General features: G+C 39.4%; 1 protein-coding gene across 1 annotated transcript in view; it reads right to left on the bottom strand.

The window, feature by feature from the left end:
- Nucleotides 1-1,893: 1,893 nt before the first annotated feature.
- LOC106487369 (centromere protein J-like) overlaps nt 1,894-26,221 on the bottom strand; it is a 47,675-nt gene continuing 23,347 nt past the window's right edge. Inside the window, exons 10-21 of the mRNA XM_013946119.2 lie at nt 25,397-25,562; nt 20,195-20,410; nt 18,088-18,234; nt 12,374-12,532; nt 11,435-11,546; nt 10,901-10,986; nt 10,504-10,653; nt 8,990-9,094; nt 6,687-6,827; nt 5,903-5,987; nt 5,429-5,549; nt 1,894-4,293 (exon numbers count right to left, since the gene is read on the bottom strand). Coding sequence (XP_013801573.1) covers nt 4,104-4,293; nt 5,429-5,549; nt 5,903-5,987; nt 6,687-6,827; nt 8,990-9,094; nt 10,504-10,653; nt 10,901-10,986; nt 11,435-11,546; nt 12,374-12,532; nt 18,088-18,234; nt 20,195-20,410; nt 25,397-25,562 — 1,678 coding nt within the window. The 3' untranslated portion in view covers nt 1,894-4,103. The remainder of the gene's footprint in view (nt 4,294-5,428; nt 5,550-5,902; nt 5,988-6,686; nt 6,828-8,989; nt 9,095-10,503; nt 10,654-10,900; nt 10,987-11,434; nt 11,547-12,373; nt 12,533-18,087; nt 18,235-20,194; nt 20,411-25,396; nt 25,563-26,221) is intronic.

The raw sequence follows: 26,221 nt of genomic DNA, 5'->3' as shown, positions 1-26,221 counted from the left end.
CGATGACTGCAACATATACTGCACTGGCATGAGCCAATGGAGGGAACGTCTCTCAAGGGATTTAGTAGGGGAGAATATAATTGTTTAACTGTTAGATGAGAATTTAAACAAGAAATATCTTCCATTCATTATTGATTGTTTCATGTATCTCATTTTTACTTTTGGTGAAATTCAAAGTAATGTCTTTGATCTACAAAGCATTACAGCACATCTTTTAGACATAATTGTGTGAGAAGCAGCCTCTTTTTTCATATGCCAGAGAGTACACTTTGCTACAAAATGTAATATCACTCTATGCACGTTGATAAGGACAACAATCACAAAACAATTCCCATGCTTTTGCCAATGTTAGCAAATGCAAACAACCCAGACAACACAAGCAGAGAAAGCCAGTGTAAGCAGACCATGTAAGCACACTGTAAGCAGTGTGTCCTAATCCCAGCTCATTCAAACATTTCTCAGAGCAAGGGCATAACGTATATAGAAAAGAGCTTTATAGTTCCTGATGTCCTTTACACCACACAGATAACTGACAGCAGGAGCACATGTATAAAGGAAAAACATCTGCTCTCTGAACTTTACAAATACTTTTCAAATACTAATCAGAGCTGAGCAGTTTGTCACTCAGGTCACTGAAGGTGCTCAAGATGTTATTTCCTTCATATAAAGGCTACAGGCTGGGTTCAAAATAGTTTTTGTGGCTAGCCCTCAGCAGTGTAATTTGCTTCATTTTTAGGGTGGAACATGCTATTTGGAAGTTGGCCAAAGGTAGATGAAAAACAATATTTTGTTGGATATTTTACAGGGATAAGTTCACTATTTTACGGGCTTTTTCATAACAGACGTTAAAAGTGTGTTTATTAGACTTCACTAAGTGCCAGAGAGAAGGTGTTCCACTGATAAATATATTTACCTGAGGGCACCCCTCTGCAAATGATTGGGAAAAACAATAAATAAAACTTATATGTTGATATGTACCACACATATTTAGTTGCATCATAGGCACAGTTTTATGAAAGAAGCCTAGATGTTCAATACAGTTTGCTATTCAGAAATATTCCAAAAGACAGCATTTGTACTATATAGTTTGCAAGCAGGTTACAGAATAAAGTTTCAGACAGGTTTCTAGAATTCTACGTGCACTTGCCTTTCTAAAATGCAGTACCCATGTACTGCATATTTGGGGGCTCTGCATATTCCCACAGGTCTTGATCCTGCCCCTTTGATTTCACCAATGAAAGTTTTGCCATCGATTTTTCAGAAAGCAGAATCAGACTCCTACTACTATCATAACACCCATGTAAGCAGGACTAAGCAAGGTGTATGCACATGTGAGCCAGGTGTCTGCACACATGCATGTCTGCATGCACAGTTTCAGAGACTGAGGCACTTATGCATATCCCCTATGTGTTACACCTATGCAGGATAGTAGGCCTCATTATTCCAGAACATGAATGCTTCCTGCAGCTACAATGAGATCTGAGAGTGCTTAACGATGCTAAGGAGCAAGCAGCATACAAACAAGATTATTCCCTTATTTAATTCACAATTAGAAGAAATTATACACACAGATTGCTGAATAGTAAAGCATGGTTTAAGGCTAAAAGTTGCAAACAAAACCTGTCTGTTTTCTATAGGACTTCAGAAAAAAGAAGCCATCAGCATATTCACTGCAGAACAGGGACCTTTTGTTAAAAGGAATTCCTGGGAATAAAAGTGGTGTTCCTTTGGAAAATGTTAGTATCACATTTATTTTCCCAACCCAACTGAAAATGGATCTTCACATTCACTTTTGTTGTGATGATTAATTGAGGAAAAACCTTAGATTTGTTTCAGTCAGCATTGAACTGAAATTCCTATTAAAAAACAAGGAAAAGAATGATCTCTCAGAATTCTTTAATTAGAGTTTCCTCTTACAAAGCACATAAAATGTATTAAATATCTCAGTAGTGAAAAGCATAGGTTTATTAATAGTTTCTTTGTTATACAGGTGTAAAGGAAAACCAATGCAATTACGTTATCATACCAGCTGACATCAAATTGCATGGACTGAAAACTGAACACAAGAAAGAGCAATTCCATAATCTTGCAGTTATTTTGCATTTAGGTATGAGAAAAGGCTAAAGCAGCATGCTCTAAAAGTGTGTTGGTTGCGACAGGAATTTGAAGGCCATGAGGAGATAACTGGTCTTCTGAGTCACTGGGCAGGTAATGAGCTGAGCTCTACAGGGGAAATGCTTCAGTGCTTTAGAAAAATTCAAGGCAGATGATGGACAGACAGTCTATGGGGAAGACAGCTGAAAGCAGCATCTGATAATTCCCTTAGGTACAAACTGCAATCCAAAGAGCCTTGAAGCGGGACAGATTCACTGACCAGAAATATTTCTACAGTATCAGAAGAATAAAGGCAGTAGTGGAAGAGGTTAACTCAAAGGCAAAGCAACACAGATGAGGTCTGGAGAAAGACTGCTGGGGGAAAAAGGAAGGGTTGTTACATCTGGAATAATGACCAGGATGGAATAAGCATTAATTTTTTACTTCAAATGCAATAGACTATCAGATTACGATCACAGAATCAAAGAATAATTTAGGTAGGAAGGGACCCCCAGATGCCGTTCAATACAACCCCCCACTCAAAGCAGGTATAATTAGATCAGATTGCCAAGGGCTGTGTCCAGTCAAGTCTTGTACACCTCCAAGGATGGAGATTCCACAACCTCTCTGAGAAGCCTTTTCCAGTATTTGACCACCCTCATGGTAAAATCTTTTTTCCCCCAATATCTAATTGGATTATTCCATGTTCCAAAAGTTCAGTTCTAAGAGTTCTCCAAAATACTTTGGCCTTGAAAGTGTCATGCAACTTGGTATCCAGACTACACCTCTGTTCAGGCACTCCTCTGCTTACCCTCTCTGAGAAGTACTGAAACTCAGATCTTCTGATTGTGGAGGGAGTGATGGAGGCGCTGAGCCATTCAACAAAAGGATAGTGCCACTGGCAATATCATGGAAAGAGTTTCTAAGTTTCTAAGTACTTTTGGGGTCTAGCCAAATGTTTGAACCTGCAAATGAATTCTGAAAGCTGGACTGAAGTAATTTAATTTGAAAGAGAGATGATAAACAATACATAATTGCCCCAACCAGATAATACTGGTCCAGATCCTCTTCTGAGATCAGTCAGTTCACCTCTGCTCAATAGTCAACAGTGCTCTCCCCAGAGAATGATCTGACCCAGAAAAACCTTGGTTCTCTTCAACCTTGAGAAGCTGCATTTACATTAAAGATTGCATTATATTTTCAACCGATGAATTGGACCTACCATGCGAAACAATAAGAATGGTAAAACCTCACATTGATTTGATAATTTTTTCTCCAAAGAACCCCAAATACTTTATAGATTTGAGGTTCTTAAGCCATACTCCTTAACTGCAATCACTTTCGTAACCAACTAGCACAAAAACAAAAAGGGAAAATGTGACCAGTATCATGGAACAAACACTTTGATGAGAAGTACCACAAGCATTTTAATGTTACACAGAGAGGGCATGACTGTATTTCTCTAAAGTCTCACTCAAGAAACATTTCATTCAGGTAAAAAGTAAGGGGTGCTTACTCCAAAGTAAGCATCAGTCACTGAACCAAAGCAGATTTTAACCCTGAAGATCCATCCATTCATTCATTTTCACAAGGCTTAAATCTTCCTCATCAATTTTGACCCTATGCTGTAAAGCAATCTAAGCAAAATAACCTTATGCTCACCCTTCTTGTTCTTCCCCTTACTCCATAACCCCAGCACACAGAGGTAAAGAATCCTCCATCCATTCAGCTGTCTATATATGTACTTTTTGTGGCATATTATGTTAATTTGTAAATGTAGAGAACAGAGTCTATTAAGAGTTTTATCCTTAATTTATTTCAACAGAAATGGTAGTTTCCACTGCTGCACAAGTTCCAATCTTAATTATTTCAGGGAACAGAAAAGCATCAGGGATATAAGGAAAGATCCATATTAACAGCCATACATATCCAATGGGTGGATATATTAAATCCTGCAGAGAAACTGGGTTGAGCCACTTATGTACAGCGCTGCCTTTTAAGGGGAGGAATCACTTCTTATCTAGAATGATATTACCCTCCTCATCTTTGATTCGAACCCGTCCAGAAGCAAACTTGGTTTCCCGTCTGCCATTGGAGTAGACAGTCTTTACAGTGCCATCTGGGTACTCTCGCCTCTTAAATTGCGCAGTGTGGATCTCCTTCTGACCATTACTGAATACCATTATTTTATCTCCATTCCTGAAAGCAAAGCAAACCAATCAGAAGATCCAGATATACACAGCAATACAGCACTGCCCAACAGTCAAATATACTTCATGAGGGGTACTGTAATAACACAGTAGAAACCTGGAGAAACACTACCCCTCCTTGGACTGCCTCCAAAGTGGTCAGCCTTTAACAATGATGAAGGTGAGATACTGCACAAGCATGGAAAAAGCCACAAGACAAAGACGCCACAGGCACCCTAGCTCCTTCACAATGAATCTTTCTTGTGATGTATGGGTTGAGGATAGGATAACAACCTACGTGCAACCAACATCTTCCTTTCCCAAAGATGATAAAACTAGGTCAGAAGATATATACACCTCCGTCAGGGGAAGGCTCTGTCTCTTATTAACTTATCTCACTGATCTATCTAATGTGATATAGTAAAAGTGAAAAATAATGTCAGATGGAAGCTTTCTCAGGTTGTAATTCACCTCAGAGTTTTACATGCAATGGCATTACAGAACAGATCCCACAATATGAGATCACCACATGGATTCTTCAGTACATAAAATAATACCTAATTGTGGCGGGGTCTGCAGATCCTGCAGAATTCTTCATGCAAGGATCTCAAGGAATTTTGCAAGCAGGAAATTATTTTTGCAACAGTGTAGTTCCTAAGCCAGCAAGGGACATGCATAAGTAAGTTCTAATATCATTAGTCTTAATTTTACACAGAGGAATAAAGAGATAATATCTAAAATGTTTTGCCCAAGATCAGAAAGTGAGCCAAAAAGCTAGGAAAAAGCTCAGGAGTCCTCATCCTCAGTCCTTCAGTGCTTGCACTGTTAACACAGACAGCTGTTTCTCCCATGTCTTGCAAGTTACACAGCAGTCCCAGCCTGATGTACAAAGCAAGTGTGAAGTTACATGGAACTGAATTAGGAACATTTCATGGTCACTTTGCCTGTGATAAATTATCACCTATGATTCAAGAAGTCAACAATTTGCAGTGACTTATTACAGCAAAACCCTAGTCATCTTCCAAATCCTTTCTCCTTTCGTCCTGAAATTTCTCAACCATACAGAATACAACCATAGTTTTAAATGTCAGGATCACTGTACCTGTGCCCAAAGCCCAGTTCCTGTCATTTAACATAAGACTTACTTTTCTACTTTTACTACTGTACCATCTGGGAAAAAAGTTTCCTCGAGTCCACCACTATAGAGGCATTTCACTGTCTGATCTGGGAATATAATTTCTTGTGTGCCATCAGGATGATGCTTTTCTGGGGGAAATAAGATGCAAAAAGTTTGTTTACAATTTTTTTCATGCTGCTTTATGCGGAGCTAGATTCTTGGGGGACATGGTAGTAAGGATGGAAATGATATCCAACATATTGCTAAAGAAATTAAAGAATCAAATAATCAGATAATCAGAAATATAAGCAATGCATTAGCACTTCATTGTTATCTTGCTTTGTAGGATGAACCTGAGCATGAATCATACTGGAAGTCAAATACAAATACAATGCAAACCAAGGAGAAAAAAAACATAATGTGCTGGAGTCAGAATGAGACAACACTTTCATAATAAAAAACTTCCTGTACATACAGTCCACATTCATGAGCTCTTGCATACCTATCTGATTATTAGGGAACTGCAGCACCTCCAGGCCATTGGGATAAGCAGTGTGGGTTGTCTGCGCATCTGCATAATAATAAATCTGTAAGGAGAGTGAAGTGTTTGCAGCATGTTCACAATATATGCATAAGCAGATTCAACCATAACAATGTGCTTAAAAATAAGCCGTCTTAGAAAAGTCATTTCAAGGTCATTTTCTGTATCTGCCATCCATACAAGTAGCTATGTTTGCATTTCTATTCCTAACTCTTAATCACTCCACTCCTTACGGATGCGTGTAGGTTTTGCTACTTTCCTCCTGATAAAGTACAACAGAATAGTCCACTCATGAAAGTGATCTTCCCGCCTCTTTGCTCTAGCTCCCATCCAGGCACCATTAATTTAAAATGTTTGCACTCCCATCAGACTCACTCACTTCCACTCTAGCTCACATTATTATTAACTATTCATATATACATAATACCTAGAGGGAAGAACCCTCTGTGCTACCTACCATACAAATGTAAGAGCCAGTCCTTGCTTCAGATAGCTGCCCTCGCCCTTTGTCTTCTTTCAGTCTCCTTTCCTCTGGAAACAACTACCCTGTTGTTCCTTCCAAGACTGTTTCTTCAGCCTCTTTCCCTTCTTGTCCTTGTATATAGAGAAGCCTCCCTTTTCAGGTTTATTAAATCAACACCCTTCCTAATCCATTTCTCCCAGAAATGACAGATTAACACAAATGGTAGGACCTTGTAGGACAAATCACTTAATTTTCCTTAAAGAAAAAGCAAATGTTACACACCACTCTCTGATCTGGCATGATCTTCTTTACATCTCCATTGAAAAAGCTAACCACTGTCATCCTTTTATCAGCACTGATCTCTTTTTTGGTACCATTGCGAAAAGTGATGATTCGACGTCCATCAGTAAGCACCTCTTCCACCTTCAAACACATAAAACATCTGATGCAAATGAAGACAAATCAAGCCAAAGCAGACTCATTACACAGCAACATCTGAAACTATAGGGAAACGAGTAAAACTGCACTACCTTCCAATGAAATTGGAGCTTGAAGTATTTCATTGGACCCATCCTATGTCTTTTTAATTCAAAAGCTATTTCTGCAACACAGGCAAGCTGTTTGCCTCATTTGTGTGTAAAAGAGAACAAATGTCAGGTATTTTCGTTTCTCAAAATGATCTCTTCTGTAGCACTTGGCCCAAATCTCCCCTTCTCCCCATCACGTTTTTTTTTTTCTGTTAATCTGTAAGGCACAAAGCCCTGTGGCAACAGTGAAGCCATTCAGTTTATTACTTGACTGACATCAGTTAGTTACTGTCTGTACTAATTTCATATATGCTGGTACAATTCCACCCAAGAGACCCAGATTCTGTATTGTGCAAACCAAAATGATTGAACTTGATGTATTAACATAGATTGCTGACATATGTTAACAACCATTTTATTCCAGGTAATGCAAGGCAGGAAGGACATTCAGTACTACAGAATTAAATGTGGCTACATGCAGAAACCTCCTGCAAAACCACTCAAGACTTCTTAACAAGACAACAGGTGGCAACAATGCCATCAGTATGCCCTTCTACCACCAACATATTGGTCAAAGAGACTTCTTACCTAGCATAGCCTCTGGTTAATCAATTTTCCTGGAATCACTATGGCAGCTAGTTCTGTCTAGCATATATCAAATCCCATAACAGAATTCATTTGATGAAATACAAAGAAGAATACAACCAGAAGGTGCATATAACTCAATTTTATGAGTAAAAGCCAGTGGTAAAAATATCAGAGTGCACTATTTTCATAACTGTTTTTCTTTCAAGGATCAGAACAACAGACGCTGTATTTTCTGCTTCTGCAAGAATGAACTGTGATTGGTAGAAGCTTTCACAAAGCCCACCTCAATATCAACTATAAAAGAATTGGCATCTCAAACCAGTATCCCCTGAACAAATGTTGTATCACAAAAGCTGTTTCTATGACTACCCACTGGTAAGTATCATTAATCAACACCTGCATTGGCAGGGTGAGAAGAGAGGCCTAGGACTGAGCAAACAGAGAAACTAAACTACTGTCTTAGCTTCACCTACCCAAAAACCTTACCCAGAGCTGACAACCGTGATTAGGCATAGAATTCCCTCAGTCAGTCAAAAAAGGCTTTAACAGGATGAGCCTACTTGGAGCAGTGTAGCTGAAGAGACATCTAAGACTGAGTTCAGATCTGAACCATAGGATCAGTGATGGTGCTGGAAAGAGTGCTTCTCTATCAGCAGCAAAGCTAGCGCCAGGTCACTTGGTCGCATTGCTGACAATCCTTCCCAACATCAACGCACCCCAGATAATGCAATGCATAAACTCATCTACAGAATCAGCCTTTCAAGATCATTTCTGAGCTGCCATGTAGGAACATGTTGCCTAGTTTGGCAGCAAGGAGCACAAAGGGAAGCCAGCAGGAATTGCTCACTCATCCCCTCCTCCCAGTGACAGGGACTGCCGAAGGGTGGGAAAGCCAGCTGCCAAGCGAAGCTCTGGTTCTAAGGACAATGGGCAGCTGGAAGCAATTTGTAAGAAGCAGCTGAGAAAACTTTGGGGATTTTGACAGGTGGTTTGAGCAAACTGGACTAGGCTGCATCTAGTGCAGAGCCTCTGACATTACTCCAGGTGTACTCAACTGCATGTAACGAAGGACTTCTCCCACAAGTGGTGTGCAGCTGGCACAGTTTACTGACATTATATTCACTTCCAAGGAAAGAAAGGCATAGTCTTTTATCTTGCACTGCAAAACTGTCACTACCCTACCAGCATATTTTCATCTCTAAACAGTATCATTCCTCCCATCTCACAAATGAGGTAGCTGAAACAAAAAAGACCTGATGAAAGTCATTGAGCAAATCAGGGTGGAAAATAAGAGAATTTGGTTACTGGACTTCCAGCCCTTCAGCTACTTTATACTTGAGCTCTCCTGTAAAGGAAAGACATTTCATTTGAGAAATAATTCTTGGTGGCTCCTTGAAGCAGTGATTCCCATCAATACTGCAGAACTACTGATGATCTCTCCAAGTCTTTTTCCTCCCTAATTTCTCTCACCTTTCCATCGTGATGCTCTATTTTTTCCTGCACATCTTCCTCACTTTTTCTTCTTTCTTGGTGTAAAAATGACCTTCTAGATAATATTGATTTTGGAAGCAATATCTATGAAAATATCACAGTCACAGTTTTAAGATTATTATTATTATTACATATTATTATTATTATTTAAAAATATTTTCATTAACTTTAATCAACTGTGCAAAAAAGGTGTTTATCTTAACATACACACAGAGGAAAGCTGCCTTTCTTTGAAGTATTGCCTTGCATTTACAATAAATTTTGATAATCTTTTAGTGAGACCTAGGAGTGCTTCATATTAGCTTCAATTAACTTCAGTTTGCAAAACAAAAAAGAAAATACAGAGAGTCCAAAAATCTGGGAAAAGAGTGCATTCTGGGAAACTACCCTGCAAGAAGTGGAGAGAATAAAAAGAACAAAGAACAGAATTATCTGTGAATATTGGGTTTCTGATTTGCAAAGGAACATACCTGCATTAGCTGGATCCTCTCTTCTGAAACAAATGACAGGGTCCTTAAGTGTAGGTAATGCTAACTATGTAACTAAGGGCTAATCAGGATGCTACACGCTCAGTTTACTGTTACAATGAGCGCTCTTTTCATTTTATGGCAATGTAAAGGAGCCTTAAACTAATTGACATTCAGGACATAATTTGCTTGAATAAGGGTCAGGCCAATAGCATCCAAAACAATTATTAGCTAACGTTAATTACAGTCTGAGGATGTGGTGTATTTTGAATTGTGGGATCCAATGGAACAGTGAATTCTTCTCCCTACAGCGCAATGATGTGTTCTAGTAAAAAGCTGTTAACTGTGATTAAAGTACCCAGATCCACTCCTACAGCACTGTGTCTGTTGCACAGCACCCTTGCAAAGCTTTTGCCAGCAGAATGCCCTCTCTCATCTTAGCATTCTCACTGTGGTGTTTTCCACAGTGGCCTCCCTTCCCTCTAAGGATAACATCCTTCAGTTCTCCATTTCCTTTCTAATCCAGACTTCATGTATGCAGGCCAAGACAGTTTGAGGTTTCTCTGGTGCTGTTGCCTATATGTCAAAATATCTCCCAAGGACTGAGCACGCTTTTCCAGTAGAGCCTCCAGAGCACATTAGCAATGCCAGGCAACAGATTGAAAAGCCACACATTGGAAAACTCCAAAGCCAGCAGTGGCATCTAAACACTAGCAAAAAAACTCAAATTTGGTCTGTCTTGCTTCAGGTTTGCATTGGAGACAGGTACAAATCTTATGGATAGAATAACCCCTCTCCCTTCATAATAATAATACATGTAATTTCATTAGAAAACAGAAACCGTGTTTTTCAGGAGATTATGACCCACTGTTAGTCTCAGAAGTAAAGGTTCTAAGTTTTACAGTGGCCAGGAAAGAAGTGTAAATATAAGATTTTCTTTTTGCCAGTGTGCTTCATTTAATTTCACAGACAGAAAGAAGACAGTTGCTGATCAGTACCAGAGCCAGAACTGTAAGTTGCTCAAACCTTTGCTTCAGCCTCCAGAAGAGTAGGAGAACTCTCTGCAGATATTTTGTTGTCATAAGCATTTATGCCATTTCTCCCGTTAGTGGTCACAAAAGCCACTTTATTCCAAGGTTTACGCATTTTTTCTATCTTTTTAAGATTCTCTTCTTCCTGAACCAAAATTAAAATGTTAACTAGCAACATAAATCTGTTTATGTCAAACAGTCATACAGGACTAACCTGATACAGAAATCTACTGTATTATTTGTAAGCCATTACAATATTGTTTTAAATACAGATCATCGTGAGCAGATGTGAGAAAATAAAGCCAGGAGAGCTAAATGGTAGTTAGCATGCTATATATGAAAACCGTGATCACAGAGGCACTCGATCATTTTGTAGTTACATAAAGAAATACCTGGGTTTCTCCATTGTTACTGCAGAATGTAAAGCTACAATTGTCACTGTCCTGGTTATGTGAGAGAGGCATTTCTTCTGTGCTACCTGAAATGGACAAATACCTGCCCGTAAGAAAACATAAATGAAAAGTCATTGAAAGCGTATGGAAATTGCTGAATCACATGCTTCCACACCTCTCAGAATGTTTTTGAAAGATGCCAGCTCTCAGATTCCTGCAACATATCACTTCGTATAGTGACAATGTTTGCTAACAGCTTGCCCATCCTCCTGAAGTCGCTTCATCCTGGACCAGAGCAGTGCAGCCCACCTCCGTTCTCTACCTTCTCTGCTTCCAGGACAAACTGAGCAGGTAACTACAGGCAACAGCATAATCTGCTCCCTCTTTCTTCTCAAAGTTAACTTTTTTAACTTCTGAGAAAAAGAGGAGAGTTTTCATGACAACACATTGTCTGTGATCCAAAGGTTGGAGAGCAGTGTCTCCAAGTCATTTGCAGACTGCTGTCAGCAGGCAGAAAGTTCCCACAAATCTTACCTTTTACATAAGAAGATGAGTCAGGCTCCTTAAAACCACTTGGATGCAAGACAGCTCCAGGTGATTTTCTATCATCTGTCTTCTTCCCCATAGGAGAGGGTGGATATGCAACCTGAAACAAAATGAAGAGGCACTGACATACAGCCATGCTTCACTGTAACTTGGGAACTGTCATTGATAGGGCCCAGAGTGCACTTCCTCTTGCTAGGAGTTTAGCTGTCTGCACTCAAGGCCAGCTTGCTGATAAGCTGCAGGTGTCTAATCTTGGTTCAGACTGTTGTGATGAAAGAGACAGGGGTGAAAGAGCTGGAAGAAGTCTCAGAGGGGGCTTCTTCCCCCACTCTCTCAGGAACTGAATTTAAGCTGAGGATCTCATTCCTAGTCCTTACTGGGCTGCACTGCAGCTGTGCCTGTGCCTGGCCACGCACCTCACTGATCCAAACTTGGACCTTGACCTGCCAGCCGACTTCCCGGCCTGACACTTCTCAGACCTGCCTCATCACTATGAACTTGCCTGATGACCAGGACTCTTGGCTGACCCCAATTACCACCCCCTCAGCTGCCCTGCTCCCTCGCGGGGTGGTGGGATAGGGCCCTTATCAGTGAGGTTGCTGTCTTGCCCACCTTGTCGTCACCTCAGCCCCTGGGGAGTGCCGGCTCATGCTGCATACCTATACTCGCTGTGTGTGATCAGCTGAGAACTTTTCTGAGACCATAAGAAGGGCAGGTTCCCAGCATTTACCCTTGCTCAGGCCTGGATATACCTGAATAACTCTATGTATGAACGATACCTGAGGTTATTTCTGGCAAGAGTATGGAAGAACCAGGGAAGGAAGACCAAGGTGTAGCTATGTGGGGACCGTGATCCCAATCCAGCTTCTGAACCACATTGTAAACAAAAAATAGCGACAGTCCAAATTGTCCTTGCTACTGACTTACTTTTTCTGGCTCAAAAGGTGTTACTCTTTCTTGATGAGGTGTTCTCCTGCCAGTGGGTGTTGTGCTTCTGCTAAGGAAGCAATTAGATGATTTCTTTTCTTGATGCTCCTTTGTTACTGATCTTAAATACTCAGTCCTTTGTACAGAGCTTTTTAGTGCCTAAAAGGTTTTGAATAGATTTGTGTTAAGTTGATATAAACATCTTAAAATACCATGAAAAATCCTACAACAGGAACATGATTAACTGTTCAACACTTTCAGAAAAATGTACATTTCTGTATGTGAGAGCTTCCATGCAGAACAGCGTTAATAAAGGTACTCCAGGTTGCTATATATGCTATTGTACAAGCTGCCCATTTCATTTTTTAATGTTGGCCATAGCATAGATTACACAGTTTTAAAGTATACACTATCATACCTACTTTAAAAGCAATAATGACAGGGGGATCAAGATAGGTGTAGAGAAGTACCTGTGGTCTTTCTTTGTTTTTGTACAGATGGGTGTCATTCTAAGAGATATTATTTCATAAATAAGAGCAATCACTGTAATCCAGGCAACCAGGTACTCAGTATTTGGGTTAGTCACACATGATCAGATTCTTGATGAAGGCTCTCTCAATTCTACCATTTTCATAGGCAGTCATCAAATCATCTGAATAAACCTTTTGGCTTTTCTTCACTGGAAGCAAATGAATCACCACTAAAGGAAAACCCTTGATGCAAAAAAGGTGCAGGGACTGAGGAGGAAACAGCCTTCCAGCATTAAGTAAAACTTTCTAATTAAAAGAATAGTTAGGCAGCATAAGATGCCAACTCATTTTGGAATCCTTTTCACGGGAGCTAGCTAAGCACATATTAATTAACTGTCAGTGTCACTGATCCTGCTCTTGGCAAAAGGAAGGACTAGCTGACCTCTCAAGGTTCCTTCCAGTCCTACAGATCTATGCTAACAGCCAGGCAGCAGAGAGCAGGAGTAGGTGGTGTTACTTAGAGCCTATGTACACCATACAAACTTTAAAAATGTGTTCTCCTTGTTCCCAATGTTCAGCAGTAATCCTTTAAATTTTCTAATGGGATCTTCCTCCCAGATTTTATACCTATATTTTTTTGTGATGCTGATACAAACTGGATTATTCTGGAAATCTCTCATTTGTCAAATCCCATAAATAAGGAGCTCTTATAACCTTCAAATATCACGGTTTGTGTCATATACAGTTTGAATTCCCACACCTTGACTGAAAAGCTGGGAAGAAGCAACAAATACTCAGATAAAGCAGTGAAAATACAGGTGCTACAAAAGGCTCTTTACATACTTCCAGAACTCATACTTCCCTGCTTCATAATTAGTAAATTCTCAGAAAGAATTCTCATAGACAAGGAAAGAACATAATCAAAAGTTCTCAAAATCCATGGCAAAATTAGACAGCAAAATCCTCCTAATAAGGTTAGAAGAAAGCACATTTGACCTCCACTGAAACTTTTCCAACAAGAATGTTAAAAAATAGCAATTTGTCTTTCAGCGTACAGCTCACCCTTATGCAGAGTGTCTCTTTTCTCATAGAAATCACTAATATCTATCCATATCCGTATGCCTTGCAGGAAACGGACATCTCATTTCTGCTGAAAATCTAATGTGAGGCACTCAGAAATCAGGTTGCCTGAAAAGAGTTGCAAGAATTATCCACTGAGGCCAGCCTGCAGATCTTCCAGGCCACACCCAGTTCCACCCTGCCGGAGGGGCCTGTGGCAGCTCTTGACTCATCATTGCATGAGCTGCTCGTGTCCTGTGCTCCCTGGGCACAGAGGAAACACGCATTTGCCATTTCCCTTGATAGGCAGCAGAAGAGGAAATACAGCTTTTTCAAAGGATATGCATTTATCCCTGCAGTTCCAAGTATTTTAGGAGTGAGATAAATGGTGACTAGTATCTTCAGAGTTTCCAAGTGTCACCTTTATCCTTTTTATAAACAGACACTAGCGGGTAAAATCCTAACAGTGGATTTGCTCTCCAGCTTTAGGCTTGTAATACAGATAAAAGGAACTAGTCCTTCCCCTCAAAAGAACGCTCCTGGACACCAAAACCAAAGACAATTGTACTGCAGTTAGGATACCACCAAGATCCCTGACTTGATCCTACCATGGTTTTCCATTTATGCTCTTCTGATTACAGACTGCTGCCTTTTGGGAAAGTGCCCTGGTAATAAAACTGACCCGGCACAGTTCTGCCCTTCCAGCTCTGGGGGCTTCTGTATCTTTTCACAGAAGTAAATGACACAGTGTGGGTTTGGGTGGGAGGAGAAGCATGTTACATTCAAAGCTGTAGGGACAGTATAAGCACCCTTCAAGACATGCTGTAAGTTTCTGGGTTCTTCATAAGTCACATAAAACAGTGACTGGATAACAGGGAAGAGGACCTCTGTGGACTGTATTTGTTGCCCTGGCAGAGTCCTGAGGATTTTAAACCTATATGCAGCCACACTGCTTGACAACACTTCCTTATCAATTTAGCACCTTTAATTCTTGCAGTCATAGTCAACAACTCTGTTATTTTTCCTGTGAACAATGTAAGCTTGTTTCAATTTTATTTTTTTTTGTATCCCGCTGGCAGTAACATGTCAGATCTCCGGTAGGTCAAATGTATTATTTTGATTAGACCAGTACCACTTCAGAAACTTGTTTTTCTTCCTAGGTATCAGGCTGTCAACTCCAGTGCCTGGAGGGGACATAACACAGTGTTTGGTTTTAAGGTATTTTTATAAATAACCAGGCTCCCCCAGTCAAGCCCATGCTCCTATAGAACTGACAGAAACCTGCGAACATAGCTGTCCTGACAGCTATGCACAGCAGGGCACAACCCTCAGAAACGCCTGGCTCTACACAGACTTTTTTTGACATCCAGGCTCATAATAAGCATCATCATGCAGCACTAAAACATAAGAAAACACACACTTTAAGCAGTAAAGGACATGAACTCCGGACTTGAAAATACCTCCACACCTTTCTCCTGTTGCAGAACACCTTGATGAGGACTCCTGGACATTGTTCAATGCTCCTATCCTGCCTCTTTTTTTCTCTCTCTAGAAAATACAATTTCTCAAGTAACTTTCTGCCCTTATCTGTGAACCTTCAGTGAGTTTCTCATCAAACATAGCTGACATGCAGGTGGTTGCAGAACTCAAACTACTGCCACCGTTGTTTAAAGCCACTCAACCCTTCTCTTAGAATCAACAGTCTAGGTAGGCTCAGATAGCTTTGTTAACCCTATCTTTCAAAACAGCCACAGTATAGATCAGTGATCCTACAGCAACCTCCTGACCTGATTTAGACACTTTTTCCTCTCAGCATCAGATAGAAAGGAAGGATTCAGACAACCTCTCCATTGCAAATACAGCAAAGTCTACAGGTTTTGGTGCATTCATACCACCGCCCTTGCACATCTAATTAGGAACTACCTCCAGTGCTGCAGTGAATGAATCAGTGCAAGTAAGTACACAAGAGGAAAATTTTGTACAAAAGAACCCTAAACTTTTGTAACGTCTTTTTCCCTTTTCTTCATTTTCTCTATACTAAACTTTGGCATAGGAGTGTTCAGGGGCTACTTGATTCTTTCTAAGGGATTATCAGTTGATGCCATTCACTTTCATGTGCTCCCATGCACAGTCTCTCAATTTTGGACAGAAAAAGCAAGAGAGTTTGTTTTATCTGTATCCAGAATTTATATTTGTCCAGATTCACAGAATCTTTTAGGGAAAGCATCCACCTGCTAGCAAGAGCTCAAATGCAAAAGAAATACAAGTGAGTCACTATATTCAGATCTACCACTATTACACAGATTTTGTCCTTCCTGGCTCTTTGCACTACTTCTTAGTGTTCTATTTACTTGAGCCTTCATTTCCTCATTCAAATAATCAGAAGCTACTGTGTTAACTACAGAGCCTTCCTCTACCACAAGATCAAACAAAGAATGCATGCCCCTTCAGATATTAAGAGTTCACTCAGGACATCCGGGCACTATGCCCGTCAGTCTTTCTCATGCTTGTGCTGGATAACGGTTGGACTGGAACCAATACTAGCTGGATTATGAAGGCTCAGACAACAGCTAGCCTAGAAGTCTGCTGTCCTCAACTTCCTCCTTCTCAGAACTGCTGCTGAAGACACAATTTTTTTTTGCACATTGCTGAGCACTGTATGAGGAAAATGAACTTAGCAAGCCTTAGGGAGCCTATAAGAAGATCGAACGTTTCTGTGTTTTCCTCATTTCACAAGAATGCTGGGGATGTTCCAATGAAACAAACTCTTTCATACCTTGAAAACTTCCAGGATAAGCTAACAGTTAGGACAGTTAGCTTTTGGCCATTACTGCCCACCTCAGCTGCAGATAGTATATCTCACATTATTATGCTGGTTCATAACTCTGCCCACCTCAGCACTCAGTGACAGAGATCCTGGCTGTAGAAGAGACTGGGGAGGTCCAACATCAGTATAGAACAAACAAAACGATTTCCTGCACCAAACCCATCAAACTTCTGATTTCTAAATGGCATATACTGCTTAGAAAGGTAGCCAGTCTTGAAAGCAGACACCTAATATCTGTGTCCCATTCAGAAGCTACTATTTCTGACATGAGTAACTCTGCTTTCTTATGCATATTCAGTTTGGAGTCATTTTTATGATCACCTTTTTTCATATCCAATACCATGCAAAATTCATTAAAGCCACTGCCTAGTGAATTTCAAGCCACACATTATCATTATCACTACAAGAGAATAGAAGCCTCCTGTCTCATTTGACATGCTTTAAGTTTCATTTCAGTCCCTAAACAGGCAGGGAGGGAATGGTAGTGTGTTGGCTAATCTGAGCTAATTTTTGCCATAGCCAGTGGAATCTGTTCCTATCAGAAGATCATTAATTTCCAACAGAGAAGAGGAATTTCAGAGAGGCTGTTCGCTGGAACAAACCACAGATTTCAGCTAAGTGTGAACAAAAAGAAGAAGGAGGGCTTGTAATAATTGAGGCACTCAAAAAGCAAGAAATATGAAGCCAAGAGAAGGAAAAGCACAGCAAGATATCTAAAAATATATATATTCTAAACTGTGTGCTGTGTTAAGCATTACAGTAAGCTAGCTGTGGAAGAGCAGTCATAGAGCTACCATTCAGAAACAAACATCTCATCTGACATAAAGAACCAACGTATCACAACTTGTAAAAAGCAAAGTGATTTTCCCACTGACTTTATCAGGCATAAGGGCACTAGGGATAATTTTTTGTTTTACACACAGGGCAAATTCTGTGGCATCTTATTGACAAGTAATGCCTTGAATGGCAAAATTTGCCGTTCTGGATTTATGCTTCACAGAGACAAGGTTGGAAAGAGCTCCTCTAAGTGGACTCCTTATGGTATTGCAGCCTTACTCTGTGACAGTTCTCTATAAAACCAAGCTGTGAAGCAGCATCTACAATGAATTCTGAGTACATCCGCAACAATAGGTAATTCAGTTAGGAAGAGGAGAAAGAAGCTTTCTCTCCTGCTATTGCAAAACCAGAAGACAAATACAAGTAAAGTCATGCTGAATCACAGCACAAACGTACTGCAAAAAACATGACTATGCTTTTACGGACACTTTCATTTGCACAAATTTTGATACCAAAGAACATTCTTTAAAATAAATAGTCGAAATTGTGGAAATGTAACTACTGACAATAGGAATGCATACTTTGCTATTCACATTTCTGAAGAAGTGTTTCTGCAAAGATGTCTTCAACCCCACAGGGGTGATGCTGTGGCTTTTATGACTGTCTCTCCATGATCTTTCTTCTTGTTTGGATGAAGATGATGTCTCTCGCAAAATAGCTTCTGCAAGCTAACGGAGAATTTGTTATAAATACGTAACTAATAGTTCAAGCTGCTTCTAGTAGAATCAGACACTTCTTAAATATGGCAAAAATAAGCAACAACTCTCAAAGCCTTCAGGTTTTCTGTCGTAATAAGAATGATGTCATCTAAGTATACCGATAGCCATTACTCAGATAATATGCTAGGATGGTGCGTAACTGCAGATTTTCTTTCAAAGCAAAGATACCACAGAGGATGGTAGTCTTTCATTATGAAAAAAACTGAGACTAGCATATTTAATGGCTCAGGATTGAAACCTAACCCCTATAAATTTAAACACAATGAATGAAATTCCACATCTTCTTCTGCTGATGCTCCCCAACATCAGAAACAGCGATCTTCATAATGTAGCATCCTAACATCTTTACATACAGATCCTAATGCCTGGCAAAGCATTCTCATGCCAGGCAAGAATTACTCTCACACAACAAAAATCTTCAGTGGCTTGAATGAAAGCTCTACATCACCAAATGTCCCAATAGAAGTGAGTTGGCTTTTTTCTTATCCTTGCTTTTACTGGAATTTCTATATCATTTATTCTGCACATGTGAGTCTATTCTTTTTTTTTTCTCTGACCTTAATAATATATGAAAGGATGAGCCATACTAAAAGATAGGTTTGGGCAAATTAAAAGTAAAGTGAAAAGCTAACTTGAAATGACATTTTCAAATGAACGTAACAGTGTTAGGTGATAAGTCTCATTAATGAGAACATTAAAATCAAATAAAAAGGGAGATCAAAAATTTGTTCACTACATAAATTATGCAAGAGACAGGTTAATTGGTGGTTCTAACATATTTTAAAGATACATTAATAGAAATTAGATATACAAATTAGAGAAATACCTAGGAGTTAAGGGCTAGATTCAATTCTCTCCTAGGAGCAGGCTCTCTGTGGAAGAGTAGGATTCATCTCACCAGACTGCATCATCTAGAAGATAGCTATCTATTCTAGATCCTCCATTTCATACAGGATGAAATTAATCACTCTTTGAAGGCACCTATTTTTCTCTCTTGAGTATACAAGGAAATGAAATAACCAACTTAAACCAGAGTTCTGTCTTTTGAATTCCAGTCTGAACCATTTAATTTCTCCAGATTGCTTTCCGTTGTGTAAAAAGGGGATAATAGCATTCTTCTCCCTCCCAGCATGCTGGAAGATGAACACATTAAATGTGGTTACTCAGTTCCACAGTAAGGTAGTGAGGGACCCTACAAATGTATTAAACAAATGAACTACTGAATGGGAAAGGACAATAGAAACTGTTAAACTATGATTAAACCTCTTCAATTTCAGAAGATCACCAGAGGCATTTATACTAGCCAATCATATCCTCCACCCTGCTCCTCTTCCCTGCTCCACCCAAGTATAACTCCCATTCAGTAGTCCAACTGCTGCTTTTGTAAGGCAGGCCACTGAGAGTGTTTTCTCCCCTGAATATTTACAGCACAACATAAGAACTGAAATGAGGCTTACTAAAAGGTCCCACTATATCTATTACTAACAACCAGCCTGCAGCTGGCTCAAGGGCTGCTTTATTAAAAAAGTAAATGGCATTAAACACATTCAGAATTCATCTCATTTGACTTTAGCTGACTAAGAAGTTAGGTACTTCATGTGACTTAGTTATCTAGACTCCCTCCTTTGTCAGTGGAGGGAGACAGGTACCGTCTGCCCTGATATAAGTGTCTGAGATAGGTGGTTTAAATCACCTGGTGGAGGTACACATTCCAAGGATAAATAAGACCCTAATGGAGCAGTCCCACACAAAGAGTATATTTAAACGTGGCTTACTATAGAGCTGATTTTTACCTCCTGCAGGCTAACCATGGAAGTAGTAGAGGAAGAGTATTCACACATGCCTGCTCAAAAGAAAAACTAAATCTGAATTTTTCAGAAAGTATTAAACAGATAATGTCTTCCAGTACCAGGGTCTCTGATTTTCTGTCCATGAAATTCACAGCTCCTGGTTTTTTTTCCACTTTCAGCCTCTGATGCTCTGAAACTCTGAGCTCATCTCGAAGCTCCATGTTCTGTCTGGTCAGCATCTCTACCTGGTCTCTTAGCTTGCTGTAGGCAGCATGCCAGCAGGACTCACTTCTCTTGAACTCCTCCTGCAGTCCTGCAATCTGCTGCTTTAATATCTGCCAACAGGAAAAAAGCGTGCCATGTCATTGCATAGCTCTGGACTAGGCATGCCCATTTTACAAATCCAGAAGGAAGCATGGAGAATTTTATTCTGCTTAAAGGTCTACTGCAATATTTAAAGAACCCATTTGAAATTACCTTTAAAAAAAAAAACTGAAAACTCCTGTATTTAGAACAAACTAAATCTCACCCACACATTTAGCCAATAATTAATACAAAAGAAAAATGAATGCAAACATAAATGACTGACTAAGAGTATATTTTGTCTTGGCTCCTTGAACCAAAGAAAGGTCCATCCTTGCTGCTCAGCTAGTCCTTTATTCTTAGTGGCATTGACTCAGTCAAATGGTTTGCACTTGACTGTGAATATCTTCCAGCTTGGAATGGCTAGATTATAAAGCTAGAATTGCTCACAAAACTCACTGAGTCTAGCTTCAAGCATAACACCGACCGTGGTATCTCACCCAATAACTTATGCACAGAAGCCACCAACTTTCTAGATAACTGTAGGTTTTCCCTTTAATGTTAAAAAGACACAATATATTTCTATCTGAATATATATACCTTCAGTGTCCAAACAACATCCAAACAACAGATCTTAATATGCACGCTCCACTAGAATCAATGAACCGTCTGGTATTACAAATCATTTCACTGTGTAGGCACTTGCAAACCATGACTGAATCATCTCAACCTTTTTTGGATAAATTAGGTTTAGAACTAAAAAACAAAATCCAGTTATTTCTGTTTCTTTTTTTTCCTAATTAATTATTTCCAATTTCTCATGAACTTTTTTTGAGAAATACACACAAGCTATAATTTCAGAAATGCTTTTACCAGTGGCATATATAGAAATAACACTGTCTTATTCTGCCAACTTGATATTCACCTTCATATATCCAGAGTTGCCACCTGTCCACTTAAATACAGCATTTCACTGAGATACAGTGTAAGCAAGTCACCTAGAATGTCTTTTCCTTGACAATATGCTGGTCTGTAAAATCACATTTTCTTCTTGTCCTTCATGTTCAAACATCTGTTCTTCAAAATATCTTTTCACTACTCTGTATCACCATACTGCATCTTTTTCAATATACTATTTTGCATTGCTTTAGTTTAACCTTTGGTTATAGATTAAATGTTGTAATTTCAACCCCCTCTCCCACTTTCCAAGATTTCAGGCACCTACTGTCTCTTCAGCATTGCAATGCAATAGATACATTCCTCGTTATGATACTAAGACAGGAACAGGTTATCAAGAGGTTTACTTACAAGGGCAGCAGTATGTTTCACCCAGTCTATCAGGCAGAGGATAAGTCAAAGATGCTACGTTTATATGCAGATCAACAGTGATAATTTCATGGCACCACTGAAGAAGTGTGAAGAAAGCACAAATAAAATGTGTAGATAACAGGAAACAAAGCAAAACACAAAAGAAAAAAGGAGGAAGAAGAAGAAGAAGACATGACTGTGTAAGTGGTGGGTAGAAATGAAGTGAACATGGGAACAACTGAGGTAGGCAAAGAACAGGCAGCAAAAATACAGAAACAGCTGGCGGAAGAATATCTGAAAGAAGGAAAAGAACTGAGAAAGTGGTGAGAAGAAAGTTAAAGGAGCTTATATGAGATTTGCCAAGGATGTTGATGAAATACAGACACAAACAAAACACTTCAGAGACACTCATTTTTGATGGCAATGGATAAAGAACCAAATACTAAGGGTACCAACCACAGTGCAGAGCTCTTGAGCTAGTTTTAAATGAGCTAGTTCAGGTATGATAAAAGGTCTAGCCCTGGTAGCATATAGATCAGCAAACATAGCAAAACCCACTTGAGAGACTGAATAAATTTCCCTGAACTGAGCAAAACTGTCAACCAGCATCTAATCCTCTCCATACCATGCTGTAGTCATTGGTGTGACAATACTCTTACAAAGATAACAGAGGGAGGTCTGTGTGAAGAAAAAGCAGGAAATGAAAATTAATCATGCAAATAAACACCATTAAATGCAGATGTTTTCAAAAAAAGGCAAGGTATGTCTTAAAGTCAAAACTGGCAGTTCATCAGCTTCTCATGTAGTGACAAGGGCACATGATCAGTTGAATAGTTCCCACAAACAGCAGGGAATAGCAAAGACATAATTTGTAACTGAGGTAAGGGAAATGGCAATAATGAAATTTGGTGCACCTTGGAGATGACTTTTTCATATGCATATGTCACTATAATTTTCCTCTATACTCTTCTTCTACACTCACCCATGCTGTCTCCAAAACTCAGTCTTCCAGTTTGTTCAGAGCACTCATGCTGGATACTGAAACTGTGACACCAGTAGAGTTAAGCAAGAAACATGCAATTTGCTCTCTAGTCAACCAATCGTCATGTGTACTCCCTTTTTCTTACTTTCCCTTCATTCGTGTATCTGCCTAATTCTGTCCTTCTCATCACCATCCTTTATTTGCTGTGAACTGCCCACTGTCAGAAGTCTGTACATCAATCAGCCGTTTTCAAGAAGAAACAGACTTATGAACATGGAAATCTCGCAGGTTTACAACTGTTCTGTTGCAAACTTTAATTTTGAATGTCAGCTCGTTATGTTGACAGCTGAGAACAAAAGATTGAAACAATTCTATTAAACTTCATTTCCAGGGCTAGACCTAGTCAGGAAACAGAATCAGTCCTCAGAATCAGTAGAAATTCTAACAACTTTTTAAAAACCCAGGTGGAGAAAAAGCTGATGTTTCAAAATATTTTGCAGAGAAGACATTCAAAATATTTTTATTCAAAAAGCTAAAATAACCTCACTGAAACTATTTAAATTTTCATGTTGTGAATGTTTCACTTAGAGAAATATGAAACATGAGCAGAGAAACCATTCACTATCTGTGTAGTACAAAAATTATGTATTTCAAAAACTTACAGATGAAAAACAGAAAGTACATAAAGTTTGAACAAAGCACTATCTTGCCATTCTGACTTTTTCCAAAATTTTTCTGGTCAAAAATTTCATTGAAATTGGCATGTTCCTGTCAAGTGTATCACATCCTTTTGTGCCAGAACATTGTTCTGTCCAACTTTTCTTACTAGGGATCATAGCCACAGATATTCAAATATGACTTTATTGCTAAGGAGACTGAAATGGAGGATGGAATAGATGGAACTCCCCTAAAGGAATTTAGAAGAATTTACAATGAATGACTCAGGAAAATGAACTCGAGAGCACCTAGAAGAAACCTTGCATTGGAAGAATGCCTGAAGAGAGAGCATCACCATCCAGGACTGGCACCATTCACAATGTGGTAGCAAGTAGCTCGATACCACGATTCTACTAAGCAACAACTGCAGTTCATGCTTTCTATCCTCTCAAATTAGAGACTATCCTGCTCCAGTAGATTATAATTTTATTTTGGTTGTGCACATCTTTCCTCCCCTACCTGGACTACCCTAGTGCAGCTCACCAGAGCATGAAGTTGACAAGATTTTATCAGACGCTTTCAAATTCTTATTAAAAACAAATGTAATGCGTCTCCTCAGCAAAACCAGATGATCAACGGCCTCCACAGCTTATTCTACCTTTTGGGTATAATTCTTTGTCTACGTCTAAATGAGCTAATGATGCTTGAGTTTGCTTTCCCTTTTCAGGTACACTAATTTTTCAATCAGTCTGTATAGCATCTCTTACCTTACGTTCATTCACCCATCAAGAGTTTTTCAAGTTCTAACCTTTCTGTGTACCTAGCTGACCTATGGACTAAGCCTTACAGCTAGCAAGAAGCAGACAAATTGCCTTTGCTAGATATTATTCTTTCTCAGCGTTACTAACCACTTCAAACCAATAGGTTTTGATGACGTTTTCACTAAATCTACATGAAATTCATGTTTTATTTCTATTTCTGATGACTCTGATAAATTCATTATTATTTTCTTACACTGAGTTTTCAGAGATTACTGATGACAGAGATGTTGGAGAGCATGCTCTGCCTCCCATGGGCACTTTGGGCAATTTCTAAGGACACTGAGATCCCATTTCACTGATCCTCCTCAGGAGATTTCCATGCTTTTATCAGAGACTTTATGGATAGATCTGTGGAGACAAGCTTTGGAAAATGGATTATTTTTGCATGTGTAGGTTTCATCTGAAGTAGGTAGACTAGAAATTAGTTGTCAGTAGGTGCAGAGCTAGAGAAAAAGCTGACTAAAAGAACTACAGACTTCGGAAGAAACCTCTGAAAGTGAATTTGGAAGCTTGGGTCATTTATAAGAGCAGACAAAGCAGGTAAGAAAGGGATTGATTGAACAGATTTATTTACATAACCTTGGCTCCCAGGACTGATTTTCATGGAAACATAGCATAATTAGGAAACGAGCCACTCCTAGATTATTTTTTATGTCCAGAAAGTACAATGTGAAGTACTCATACTTTTGTCTTGAGTGTACCCTGACATCTCTTGAAGGCCAGTGTCTAGCATCTGGCACTCAAGTTTAAAGTAACCTAGAGCCTTTTTAGGATGAATGTGGGATTTAATTGGGCAGGGCAGGCAGTTAAATTAGATACATAGCTAGATATATTCCAGGTACCAGAAAAACAAAGATCAGGATAGTTAAAAATCTTCACAAAGATTTAAAGTCCAGTATGGCAGGAGATGGAAATTTTTCAAGAGCCAGTTCAAATTTGGAAAAGCCAGTCCACAGAAATATAAAGAATAAGGGAGACCTCACAACCTTCTGCACCAAATAGAAGGCACATTTCTTCAGCCTATTTTTTCTTCTTATATAAAGATAATGGGATGTACATTTAAAACAAAAATGAAAACAATGACTTATTAACACAAAAAATCTTCATTGTACACACAACTGACCCAAGAAGTAGAAGAATAAATGGCCACCTGTGACAAATTGAAGGATTCAGGAACTACCATAAGATGCCTGCACTGAAGGACATACATGGAAGAAAACAGTGCATTTACTCTACAGAAGACAGCTTACTTGTATTTCTTCTGATTTCACATTTTCTCCAGTGACTCTAGCTCTTCCTTTGAACTTGCTACGTTCAACTTTTTCTTTCTGCAGTGTTTGAATTTGTTCTGTACTGTATTCCAAAGGGTGAGTCAGCTCCTGGTTCCTGATGGTCTCACACTCATCCGTTCGTGTTCTGTTCAGAAGGTAAACAAGGAGTATGAAGCTGGCATAAACACTATAACAAAGGACTGTCTTTAGGTATGTCTTCTTTAGGCATGGTTTTTGGAGGGCTTGAGCATGTCCCAGATACACTGATATTGCTGGAAGTGGCAACAAGAGATCAGCACTTCTGAAAATTCAGATCCTTTGTCACTGGAAACAGTCATGCACATGTTCAGCTGCAAAATTTATTCTACTGAGCAGATGGAAACAATTCTCATTAGGGTTTTCCTTCCCAACAGCTCAATGACCACAAAATTAGAGACTTTCAAACTCATTTTCTGTGCACAGGGAAAGCTAAATTAGGGCAGACCTGCAGAAGGCACTGATTGTTCCTTGGCACTGCACTTATGAAGATGAAGCACTTGACCATGCAAAGCTGGGTACTGAGCTGTACTGCCAGCAGTCCCGTCATTCCTGCAAATGAGAACAGTCACGCACCTGCATGGAAGGAGGTAAAGTACTTTGCTTGCCACAGATAAGTAAACTCCAAGTGTTAAATGTGGAAGCTCAGTATCGAGAAGACATTTTGCCTTCAAACCTAAGGTGTCAAGGCATGAGTAGTCTGGAAGTGTACCTTGTGTAGCCCTAAATGCAGCATATTTGTATGACTGACACAGCTGTTTAGTTCAT

The sequence above is a fragment of the Apteryx mantelli genome, chromosome 3 (genome assembly GCF_036417845.1).
Source record: "Apteryx mantelli isolate bAptMan1 chromosome 3, bAptMan1.hap1, whole genome shotgun sequence".
Classification (NCBI taxonomy): Eukaryota; Metazoa; Chordata; class Aves; order Apterygiformes; family Apterygidae; genus Apteryx; species Apteryx mantelli.
Note: the sequence above shows the minus strand (reverse complement) of the source record. Positions and strands in the feature narration are given on the sequence as shown.